Here is a 12,571-nt window from a genome sequence, read left to right as displayed (position 1 = left end):
TGTGGCCCAAGACAATTCTTCCACTGTGGGCCAGGAAAGCCAAAAGGTTGGACACCCCTCAGCTATGTGAACTGGTCTTGGTTGACCTGTTATCTCCAGGTTTATAGATTTTGACCCCACTAGCCTTTTTGTCCATCTCACAAGCTGGTTGTTGCTTTGGGGCTTGTAATAAGTTCTGGAATGTTTTTCACTATTAACCAAATATTCTGTCAAATGTCATCTCACAGCTGACTTGCACAATACACATAACCTATTGGCTTGCAGTTTTTATGGCATTTGTTTGTCTTGCGTTAGAACACAAGCACCGTAAATGGCAGAGACTTGACTCTGTTCACCTCTGTATCTGCCAGAATACTTAGTGAATGGATGAGTAACTTTAGGCCAGTGCCAGCATCATTGCTGTTACCCCAGGACCTACCTTTGGTCACATACAAGTAGAAGAAGTCACAGTAGAAGATGGTTTGTACTACTCCAGACACCACTGCGATTTGGTCATAGAAATTCTCAGTCTGGTACCGCCTGATCCAGTTAGCCAGGTAGAGTGCCCGGTACAGACCCAGAAAGAACAGGTAGTGTGTAGTAATGGTCTCAGCCTCTCCAGTCTTGCTGATCATGAAGAGCTGAGGCAGAATAGCCACTGATTCCAGGTAGATAGAGAAAGTCCAGAGGATCTGAGCCAAACAGAGAGCAGCCAGATACTGAACAAACCTAGAAGGGGCCTATCTTCTTAAAATGTAATTTCTAAAATAATAGCTTGCTGGAGAACGTAGAGTAAGGGGGAAAAACGTACTCAATGAAAATTATATTTTAATCAGTGTAGCCTTCCATCTCTAGGTAAATTAAGGTTTTTCTTTATAATTTTTGAAAGATTATACAGTACACTGCTTTTTTCACAGTGTAGCATGAGCATTTCTATAGAAAACTATTTTTAATTATTTTTTAAAGGGAAGGTCTTGCTCTGTCATCCAGGCTGGAGTGCAGTGGCATGATCACAGCTTGCTGCAGCCTTGACCTCCTGGGCTTAAGCGATCTTTCCATCTCACCTTCCCCACTAGCTGGGAATACAGACATGCAAACCCGGCCAAAAACAATTTTTAAATGATAGTTTTATAGTATAAAATCATAACCGAAGCCACAGTTTCTTAAAATACAGTCGTGTTGCCAGGTGTAGTGGCTTACCTGTAATCCTGGCACTTTGGGAGGCCAAGGCAGATGGATCACCTGAGGTCAGGAGTTGGACACTAGCCTGGCCAACATGGTGAAACTACAAAAATTATCTGGGTGTGGTGGCTCACGCCTGTAGTCCCAGCTACTTGGGAGGCTGAGGCAGAAGAATTGCCTGAACCCAGGAGGTACAGGTTGCAGTGAGCCAAGATCGAGCCACTGTACTCCAGCCCGGGCAACAGAGTGAGACTCTGTCTCAAAAAAAAAAAAAAGCCTGGTGTGGTGACACGCATCTGTAGTCCCAACTACTCAGGAAGCCGAGACACAAGAATCACTTGAACCCAAGAGGAGGTTGCAGTGAGCCAAGATCATGCCACTGCACTCCAGCCTAGGGGACAGAGCAAGACTCCATATCAAAGGAAAAAAAAAAAGTCTTGTCCATAAACACCTGCATCAGAATCTCCCAAGATGCTTGTTGCCTGCAGATTCATGGGCCACAGTCCGGACTTAGTTAAAATTTCTGGGCCTGGACTGTGCTCCAGGTATCTGCTAATCATCTATTGAACAGAAGGTCTCAACAGCCAGAAATAGGGCTGTGATGCCTGCTTGATTTATGGACATCATGACTATTTAGATGTGCCCATTTTCAAGTAAAGCACTGTAAATAACTTGTCAATTTCTTCTAAACTTTAAACTGAAGAATACATGAGTCATGGTCACAGTTGTAAGCAGAAGGCAAGCCCAGGGTCTGGGCCTAATTCCCTTTGAGAATTGGTAGTCAGTCCCTTCCCTTACCTCCAGTGGAGTGAAACTGTAGTTCTCAAGGAAGGAAAGGCCAATGACTGGGACCAGAAGAAACTCCAGGCGGAATGTGTCATTCTCACTGTCAAAAGTTTTATGAAATTTCCCATATATCATGTACACTGTGACATAGGCACAGAGTAGAAAAACCACCTAAAAAGGGAGAGAGACATGGGAATCTATGAAGTCATTTCCCAGCCTATTTACTAGGCTCCAAGCCTACCAAACCTAAGGACCAGTGTTCTGCCGTAACGTAACATGAAGAGGTTAAATGTGTTTGCAATTTCTCTTGGGTCTGATGGCCTAGAATTTGAAGTTAATGACCCTTTCATTAAATAACTCCATGCTTCTAACTGGGACTGATGGTGCTACCATGAAGAGTCAAAGGTGCCCTGGTCGTCCCCTCCATTTGTGGAGCATTATTGTGGATTGGTGTATATTTCAGGGGATTTACCAGTGGCATTCCAGGGCTCTTGAAACAATTTTAAAACAATTTCCTGGATATGCATCAGTGACTTTGGAGCATTCTTCCACAAGGACTAGTATCTTTTTTTTTTTTTTTCTTTTCTTTTTGAGAAGGAGTTTCACTCTTGTTGCCCAGACTGGAATGCAATGGTATGATCTCGGCTCACTGCAACCTCCACCTCCCAGGTTCAAGTGATTCTCCTGTCTCAGCCTCCTGAGTAGCTGGGATTACAGGCATGTGCCACCACACCTGGCTAATTTTTGTATTTTTAGTATAGCCAGGGTTTCACCATGCTGGTCAGGCTGGTCTCAAACTCCTGACCTCAGGTGATCCTCCCACCTCAGCCTCCCAAAGGGTTGGGATTACAGGCGTGAGCCACCATGCCTGACCTGAGACTTTGTATGTCTTTTTTTTTTTTTTTTTAAGAGTTTTTATTTCTAACAAGTTCCCAGGTGACGCTGATGCTGCCTGAACGGGACCACACTGGCCTAGAGCACTCCTATTTGTCCTTTAAGACTGGAGTTGTTTCCTCAAAACAGTCTTTTTTCACTCAAATGAGGGGCACACTGCCGCCATAGCTCCATATGTTCATTTTATCCCATGATCACATGCTCTATAAATGTCTCTGTACAAGTCCGTTTCCCACACTTCAAGAGAGGACTCCATGGCAGGGTCTACCTCTTAATCTCCAGCTCCTAACTCAGTGCCTGGCACAAAACAAATGAGTGAATGAGGTGATCACTTTTTCATTTGATAAATGTAGAAACTAGCCTCTTTGAGCTTCCTAGACCTCATTCAGCTATGCCAAGGGCTGAGTCTGCTGTCTCTGCCAGGAATCCCCAAGGCTGACTTGGGCTGAGAAATGAACTTAAGCAGGTGATGTTTGATACATGTGTGAACTTAAGCAGATGGTGATTTCCAGTCCTCAGATTCAAGTTCACTAAATCTGAATGACTTCAACACCCCACAAGCAACAGCAGCCTCCATTCTACCAACTAGTAACAAGATGCCTGAAATCTCAAAGGAATGTCTCTGATATGGAGAAGACAACTCGCTAGGTTAAATATTTTCTAGGTGCTGTATGTTATCTCATGTAATTTTCTCAATAGCCCTGCAAGATAGAATTCCCCTCGTGGAACCCTTCTTCGTTAGAAATAAGACTCCTAGGCTGGGCACAGTGGCTCACGCCAGTAATCCCAGCACTTTGGGAGGCCGAGGCGGGAGGATCCCTTTAAGCCAAGAGTTTGAGACCAGCCTTGCCAACATGGCAGACCGCTGGCTCTACTAAAAATACAAAAATTGGCCAGGTGTAGTGGCTCACCACTGTAATCCCAGCACTTCAGGAGGCCGAGGTGGGCAGATCACGAGGAGTTTGAGACCAGCCTGACCAACATGGAGAAACCCCGTCTCTACTAAAAATACAAAAATTAGCCAGGCGTGGTGGTGCATGCCTGTAATCCCAGCTACTTAGGAGGCTGAGGCAGGAGAATTGCTTGAACCTGGGAGTCAGAGGCTGCAGTGAGCCAAGATCGCACCACTGCACTCCAATCTAGTGACAGAGAGAGACGTCGTCTTAAAAAAAAAAAAAAAAAAGACTCCTAGCTGGGCATGGTAATTCAAGAACTTTGGGACTGAAGTCTGACACAGGCAGATCGCTTGAGCCCAGGGATCTGAGATCAGCCTGGGCAACATGGCAAAACCTTGTCTCTATTAAAAATACCAAAAACTTAGCCAGGCATGGTGGTGTACGCCTGTAGTCCCAGCTATTCAGGAGTCTGAGGTGGGAGGATCCCTTGAGTCCAGGAATTTGAGGCTGCAGCGAGCCATGATCGCACCACTGCACAAGAAATAAGATTCCTATTAGATAATGTGCCCAATTAAAGCCTGCATTTCAGCTGGGCTCACACCTGTAATCCCAGCACTTTGGGAGGCCGAGGTAGGCAGACCACTTGAGGTCAGGAGTGAGAGACCAGCCTGACCAACACGACAAAACCCCGTCTCTACTAAAAATACAAAAATTAGCTGGGCGTGTTGGCAGGTGCCTGTAGTCGCAGCTACTCAGGAGGCTGAGGCACAAGGCAAGCTCCCAGCTGGAACCCAGGAGGTGGAGGTTGCAGCGGGCTAAGATTGCACCACTACACTACAGCCTGGGCAACAGAGTAAGACTCTGTCTTCAAAAAAAAAAAAAAGTGTGTCATTTGATCTTCACATGGCTGGTTCCTTGTTGTCACTCATCTCTCAGCTTACAAGTCATCTCTTTGAAGAAGCCCTGACCACACTCCCTGAAGTAGCTCTCTAGTCTTCTATCACATACACAGTTTTTTTTTTCTTGAGACAGTGTCTCACTCTGTTGCCCGGGCTGGAATACAGTGACATGATCATGGCTCACTGCAGCCTCGATCTACCAGGATTGTCCCACTTCAGCCTCCTGAGTAGCTGCGACCACAGATGAACACCACACCCAGCTAAATTTTTGATAGAGGCGGGATCTCACTACATTGCCCAGGCTAGTCTCAGACTCCTGAACTCAAGTGGTCCTCTTGCCTCAGCCTCCCAAAGTGCTGGAATTACAGGTGTGACCCTTTATTGAATGTTGAATATATGGCAGCTTTTTTTACATTGATATTTTTTAAATCATTTATTTTTTAGATGCAGTTTTGCTCTTGTTGCCCAGGCTGGAGTGCAATGGTGTGATCTTGGCTCACTGCAACCTCCACCTCCCGGGCTCACGCGATTCTCCTGCCTCAGCCTCTCGAGTAGCTGGGATTGCAGGTGCCTGCCACCATGCCCGGCTAATTTTTTTGTATTTTTAGTAGAGACAGGGTTTCTCCATGTTGATCAGGCTGATCTTGAACTCCCAACCTCAGGTGATCCACCCTCCACAGCCTCCCAAAGTGCTGGGATTACAGGTGTGAGCCACCGCGCCCGGCCTACATTTACATTTATTATCTCATTTAATGTTCCCAACCAGACCGTCTGAGCTAAGTACTGGTATTGTCCTCATTTTTACACGAGGACATCGACATGCAAAAAGACCAGAGGCCTTGCCCAAGACAGGTCTTGCAGCCACTAAGCAGCAAAGTCAGGATTTGAACCCAGGTTGGCCTGGCTCCACAGGCTGAATTTCCAAACAGGCAACCTCACAGTTTGTGGGGGCTTGGTGACACCCCCCAGACCCCCGCTGACCGTCACCCCGCCCCTCACCTTCATTACTGTGTTGTAGATAGAGATGAAGTTGGTGAACAGGTCCAGGTACCTGGTGGTGAAGACAAGAGCAAACAGGATCTGGCTCTTCCCAGAGATGCCTGTGGCCAAGGGTAGACAGAAGACAATGAGGATCCAGACCCCCAAGCCTGCCCACCCTCAAGAAAGTGCAGAGCCTGCAGCTGGGGAGGCCTCCAGAGCGTCCATTCCCACTCAGCGAAGACCTCCTATCCCAGGCACGGTCACTCCCTAAGGGCCAGGAAGCTCACCAGTCCCATCAGATCACTTGAGTCATTGTTCCTCTCATTAAGCTGTAATCTGTCTCCCAATCTCCAAATAAAGACACGAACACCGAGTTCCCAGTCCCCCTGCGTGTGCCTGCCTGGGCTCTTGCTCTGGGGGTGGTGTGAGTCGGGCTTGGTAGGGGGTGTTGAGACTCTCTTCACTCCACCTCCAGAGTTCCACTGACAAGGCCCAAAGCTCAGTCTTAGGGAGAACAACTCACTGACTTTACAAGGTGTTGATTCACCAAGGAGACAGGAGCAGGCAGAGGAAGCCTCAGGGCCTGGGGGGCATTCTATTTTATTTTTCAAACTGTAAGATTTAAAAAGCTTTTTATCTTTTTCTTTTGAGACGGAGTCTTACTCTGTCACCCAAGCTGAACCGCAGTGGCGTGATCTCAGCTCACGACAACCTCCGCCTCCCAGGTTCAAGTGATTCTCCTGCCTCAGCCTCCCGAGTAGCTGGGATTATAGGCACCTGCCCCATGCCCAGCTAATTTTTGAATTTTTAGTAGAGTTGGGGTTTTGCCAGGTTGGCCATGGCTGGTCTTGAAATCTTGACCCCAGGTCATCTGCCTGCCTTGGCCTCCCAAAGTGCTGGGATTACAGGCATGACCCTGTAATGCACCCAGCCAAAAAGCCTTTTTTCTAGTTATAAAATTTATGCCTAAATTTACTCTTTGCAATACAAAAATCAGACAATATATAAAGATGCAAAGACAAAAATATCCCAAACCCCCAGCGTTCATCCTTCCAGATCTTTGTGAACATGTACACACATGACATCTATGTGTACGCACATGGTGCGCATGGATGCATTGAGGTGACAAAAATGGGTTCATACTCGCCGTGCTGTTTCTTTCTTTTTTATTTTTTCTTTTTCGAGACCCGGTCTTACTCTGTCTCCCAGGCTGGGGTCCAGTGGTGCAATCATAGCTCACTGCAGCCTTGATCTCCTGGACTCCAACAATCCTCCTACCTCGCATCCCGAGTAGCTGGGAACTACAGACCAAACCATCAGCCCAGCTTTTTTTTTTTTGTAGAGACGGAGTCTCACTATGTTGCGCAGCCTGGTCTCAAGCTCCTGGGCCCAAGTGATCCTCCTACCTTGTTCTCTCAGAGTTGGGATTATAGGTGTGAGGCACTGCACCCAGCCTCCATGCTGTTTCTTGACCTGCTTTGGTCTCTTTCTTTCTTTAACTTTTTATTTTGAAAGAATGTTAGATTTATAGCAGAGTTGTAAAGACGGTATGAAGAGCGCCCATATATCCAGCTTCCTGTAATGTTAACATTGTATTTAAGGAGAGTACTCTATCAACAAAGAAATTGACATCAGTAGAGCACTGTTGACTGAACTCCAGGCTTTATTCTGATTTCACCAGTTTTCCCACAGCTGCCCTTTTTCCATTCCTGGATTCCATCCAGGAATCAATGGTGCACTTTGTTGTCATGCTCCTACTGTTCTTTGGCCACTTTTTTTTGAGACAGAATCTCACTCCATCACCCAGGCTGGAGTGCAGTGGCGCAATCTCAGCTCACTTCGACCTCTACCTCCCAGGTATAAGTGAGTCTCCTGCCTCAGCCTCTGGAGTAGCTGGGACTACAGGCACATGCAACCATGCCCGGCTAATTTTTGCAATTTTGGTAGAGATGGGTTTTCACCTTGTTGGCCAGGCTGGTCTAGAACTCCTGACCTCAAGTGATCTGCCCGCCTCAGTCTCCCATAAGTGCTGGGATTTCAGGCATCAGCCACCGTGCCCAGCAAGTAGTCTTGGTTATCAGATGGAAGAAACAGTTTATCTAGGATCTGGTTTAACCCGTGGTTTCAGGCATCCACTGGTTGTCTTGGAACTTATCCTCTGTGGATAAGGGGAACTACTGTGCTGTCTGATTCAGGGTCTGTTCCACTGTACCTTCTGAACTGTGCCTTCCCTAACCACTTCTCTGGTTCCAGACATTTGAGGATGGGAGAATTTTTTTTTTTTTTTTTTTAAGACAGGGTTTCACCATGTTGGCCAGGCTGGTCTTGAACTCCTGACCTCAGGTGATCCACCTGCCTCGGCCTCCCAAAGTGCTGAGATTACAGGCGTGAGCCACCACACCCGGCCGAGAATTTTTTTTTAATTTTTTTGTGAGACAGGGACTCTGTCACCCAGGCTGGAGTGCAGTCACATGATCACAGATCACTGCAGTCTCAACCTCCCCAGGCTCAGGTGATCCTCCCACCTCAGCATCCTGAGTAGCTGGGACTACAGGCACATGCCACCACGCTCGGCTCATTTTAATATATTTTTTGGAGACAGGGTTTCGCTGTGTTGCCCAGGTTGGTCTCAAATTCCTAAGCTCAAGTGATCCTTCTGCCTTGGCCTCCCGAAGTGCTGGAATTACAGGCGTGAGCCACTGCACGCATCCTGGGGAAACATTTTTAATGAGCAAGGAGCAACAGCCCTGAAGTCCCTACCATTCTGGAGAACGTGCCGGCCTTAGGGTGAGCCTGGATCTCACAATTCCTCACCTGCCAAATGGCCCTCATGAAGAGCAGCAGGACTGAAGTGAGGAATACATAGGGCTCAGTGAGAACCTGAGTCCCTCCTTGGGGTCTGGCATGAGTGCACTTGCACTTGCTGGGGTGAGTACGACAGTGGGGCTGGTAGTGGGTGATGAACCCCACTGGGGGAGGCCGTACTGACCTGAGGCCAGCTCCGGGATGGCCTGATGTTCATCTCACTGAGCCCTCACACAGACTTTGCCAGAGAAGCCCTCAGCCCCACGTAGGATGGTCTGGAAGGTGGCCCTGGTCGGGGATGTCTGGCCACCCACTGGGCCTTCCCCTGTTCTTCTCTTCTCTTCATCCTCAGTCTGCCAGACCCCCAGGTTTCACTCACATTTTCCTTAGCACTTTGAGAACCCTGGTGATTTTCTTTCTTTTCTTTCTTTTTTTTTTTTTTGAGATGGAGTCTCGCTCTGTGGCCAGGCTGGAGTGCAGTGGCTCGATCTCAGCTCACTGAGATCTCCACCTCCCGGGTTCAAGTGATTCTCCTGCCTCAGCCTCCCGAGTAGCTGGGACTACAGACACCCACCACCATGCCCAGCTAATTTTTGTATTTTTAGTAGAGACGGGGTTTCACCATGTTGGCCAGGCTGGTCTTGATCTCTTGACCTTGTAATCCACCTGCCTCGGTCTCCCAAAGTACTGGGATTACAGGTGTGATCCACTGTGCCTGGCTTTTTTTTTTTTTTTTTTTTTTGAGATAGAGTTTTGCTCTTGTTGCCCAGGCTGGAGTGCAATGGCAAGATCTTGGCTCACTGCAACCTCCATCTCCCAGGTTTAAGTGATTCTCCTGCCTCAGTCCCCCGAGTAGCTGGGATTATAGGCACCTGCCACCACACTCAGCTAATTTTTTTTGTATTTTCAATAGAGACGGTGTTTCACCATGTTGGTCAGGCTAGTCTCAAACTCCTGACTTCAGGTGATCCACCCATCTCAGCCTCCCAAAATACTGGGATTACAGGCATGAGCCATCATGCCCAGCCCCCTGCTGATCTTGAGCACAATCACTTTTACACTTTTGAAAACAATGAATCATTTCAACCAAAGGAAGCTGCACATGGAGACCCAGGACACAGAGGATAATGTAAGCCTGGGCTGGCCAGAGTCCCTGCGGGGTTCATTGAGCACAGGGGGGCCCCACTGCCAGGGGCAGCCCTCACTCCCACTTGACAAATGGGAAAACAGAGGCCCAGGGTCACACAGCGAGTCAAGGGAGGAGCGAGAGTGAAGTCCAAGTCTCTGGCCTTTGGGGCTGGGTCTGCTGAGGTCACCCCAGGCCCTGCATCCATCCAGGCACCTCACCTCTGACTTCTCTCTGCGCACACACAGGCCCATCCCTGCCACCCAGCTGCCCTTTTTCTGTTCCCATAGTATTCACTATGGCCTCTAACAAACCATGTCATTTGCTCAGTTTCCTATGATATTGTTTACTGATAGTTTCCTACCACTAGAAAGTCAGCTCCACCACTTGGCCGGGTGTGGTGGCTCACACCTGTAACTGGAGCCCAGGAGTTTGAGACCAGCCTGGCTAATATGGCGAAACCCCATCTCTACTAAAGATAGAAAAATTAGCTGAGTGTGGCGGTGGGTGTTTGTAATCCCAGCAACTCGGGAGGCTGAGGCAGGAGAATAGCTTGAACCCAGGATGTGGAGGTTTCAGTGAGTTGAGATTGGGCCACAGCACTCTAGCCTAGGGGATACAGCAAAACTCTATTGAAAGAAAGAAAGAAAGAGAGAGAGAGAGAGAGAGAAAGAGAGAAAGGAAGGAAGAAAGGAAGGAAGAAAGAGAAAGAAAGAAAGAGAAAGGAAAGAAAGAAAGAAAGAAAGTTGGGCACAGTGGCTCACACCTGTATTTTCAGCATTTTGGGAGGTCTAGGCGGGCGAATCACTTGAGGCCAGGAGTTTGAGACCAGCCTGGCCAACATAGTGAAACCCCGTATCTACTAAAAATCCAAAAATTAGCTGAGTGTGATGGCACACACCTGTAGTCCCAGCTAGTTGGAGGCTCAGGCAGGAGAATCGCTTGAACCTGGGAGGCAGAGGTTGCAGTGAGCCAAGATCATGCCACAGCACTTCAGCTTTGGGGACAAAGTGAAACTCTGTCTCAAAAAAAAAAAAGTCAGCTCCACCGGGGCTGGGCCTCTGCTGTCTGGCCTGCATTCCAGGTGCCCAGCAGTGTTTGGCAGTGTCCAGGTAACAGCATCCCTTCTTTTTTTTTTTTTTTTTTTTGAAACAGAGTCTTGCTCTGTTGCCCAGGCTGGAATGCAGTGGTGCAACCTCTGCTCACTGCAACCTCCGCCTCCTGGGTTCAAGTGATTCTCCTGTCTCAGCCTCCCAAGTAGCTGGGATTACAGGCACACGGCACAATGCCTGGTTTATTTTTGCATTTTTACTAGAGACAAGGTTTCACCACGTTGGTCAGGCTGGTCTTGAACTCCTGACTTTGTGATCCGCCCGCCTTGGCCTCCCAAAGTGGTGGGATTACAGATGTGAGCCACTGCATCTGGCCCAACAGCGTTCCCTCTTGGTCATGGTTGCTCATTCTGTTCAGGGCCCTCTGCAAAAGTGCAGGGACAGGTCGGAGCTGATTCTCCCCTGACTGGGGCCTGCTGCTCTCGATCCCCCCACCCACCATTCCCGGCCACCTTCCCTGAGGAAGAACCTGAAGAGACACACTACCTATCTCTCCAAAGACCCCAAACCCAAATTGCCTGCAGGCTTAGAACCACTCCCTCCACTTGACCCCACCCTGCCAACCTGCCCCTGCTCTCTGTGCCTTCTTTCCCAAAGCTTCCAAAGCGACCTGCTTCAGGCCCCTTCCAGGCCCCTCCCCTGCTCCCAAACCATGATGGGCTCCCCAGTCCCAACTCCCTGGCCTGACAGAAAAAGCCCTTTCACATCCGGACCACCCTCCCTCCTGGACTCATCTCCCTCCAGACCACCCCAAATCTGGCTGCCCACCCTTCCCGGGGCATGCCCCGTGCTTGGTGACCTCCGTGCCTCTGCATCCCCAGAGCCCTCCACAGCACACGCTTGCTCATTGGCACCTGCCCATCCTCCAGGACCAGCCCCAACCTGCTCCTTGCACGGGGCCTTCGGGGCCCACTCTCTGCCTCCTCAGCCCCCCAGGAGCCTGAGCTCATCCCTGCATCCGCACACCCAGTGCCAGGTACAGGGTGGGCACCACCAGGACACCGGTGGACAAAGATGGCTGCGGGAGGTGCTGGCAGCTTTTGGTGGCTCTGGATCTGTTTGGTGATCAGGAGTCCCAGCCTCAAAGCTTCTCCAAACCCCCAGCAGAGCAGCCAGAATGCAAACAGGGGCCTCCTCCAGCCCTCCCCGGGCTTCCGTTCAGCAGCAGCTCCACGCCCACCTATGGTGCCCTCCTGCCACATCATAGCCACCGGTGCCACACTTGCTGGCCTGCTGGCTGGGGAGGGACGAGGGCTCAGTTTGGGGGGTGGGGTGGGGTCTGGGAAGGGGCAGGGAAGAGAAGACCTTGAGAACCAGAGGCGCTTCCTGTGTGCACATCCCTTTCTCCCCCCAAGTGAGAGTGAAAGGAACAATGGGTGTAACTGGGGGGAGGGAGGGGTCTTCACCTCCCTCATGTCCCCCCTCTTCCAACCAGCAGTGACACTGCCAAAATGAGGGGGCGTCAGTGCAGGCACAAACCCACCCTCCTCCCATCATCCCGGGGGTCCTCCCCCCTCCTTTGATTTTATACAACTTTACATTGTTTCTGGAAGTGGAGCTCTGCAAAGTTTTAAGGACCCCCACCCTGAGCAGATCCGGTGGAGCGCCCTGCCTGGCACCCAGGGGAATGAGGCTGACCGGAGAGGGGGTCCCGCACCTCCCTGCCCGGCGGCGCCCCTCACCCGTGCAGCACTTGGACCTCCAGATCTTCCCCAGCAGCAAGATCATGGCCAGGAGGTGGCTCAGGTCGCCGAGGATTCGGAACACGTTCATGGTCCGGCCCGTCGGTCGTACGCCCGCGCCCGGCAAACTTCAAGGAAACTTTCTGGCGGGCAGGGCGGCTGCCACGTCCCTGGCCCCGGTCTCTCGGTGCCCCAGGGCCCGGCCTGCGCCTCCCAGCTCCGCGCTCGC

General features: G+C 49.9%; 1 protein-coding gene across 1 annotated transcript in view; it reads right to left on the bottom strand.

Annotated features, from left to right (window-relative positions):
• KDELR3 (KDEL endoplasmic reticulum protein retention receptor 3) overlaps positions 1-12,571 on the bottom strand; it is a 14,390-nt gene extending 1,819 nt beyond the window's left edge. Inside the window, exons 1-4 of the mRNA XM_012458953.3 lie at positions 12,343-12,571; positions 5,636-5,736; positions 1,960-2,118; positions 419-671 (exon numbers count right to left, since the gene is read on the bottom strand). Coding sequence (XP_012314376.1) covers positions 419-671; positions 1,960-2,118; positions 5,636-5,736; positions 12,343-12,433 — 604 coding nt within the window. The 5' untranslated portion in view covers positions 12,434-12,571. The remainder of the gene's footprint in view (positions 1-418; positions 672-1,959; positions 2,119-5,635; positions 5,737-12,342) is intronic.

Source organism: Aotus nancymaae, unplaced genomic scaffold, assembly GCF_030222135.1.
Source record: "Aotus nancymaae isolate 86718 unplaced genomic scaffold, 86718_ANA_hifiasm-v0.15.2.pri h1tg000076l, whole genome shotgun sequence".
Lineage (NCBI taxonomy): Eukaryota > Metazoa > Chordata > Mammalia > Primates > Aotidae > Aotus > Aotus nancymaae.
Note: the sequence above shows the minus strand (reverse complement) of the source record. Positions and strands in the feature narration are given on the sequence as shown.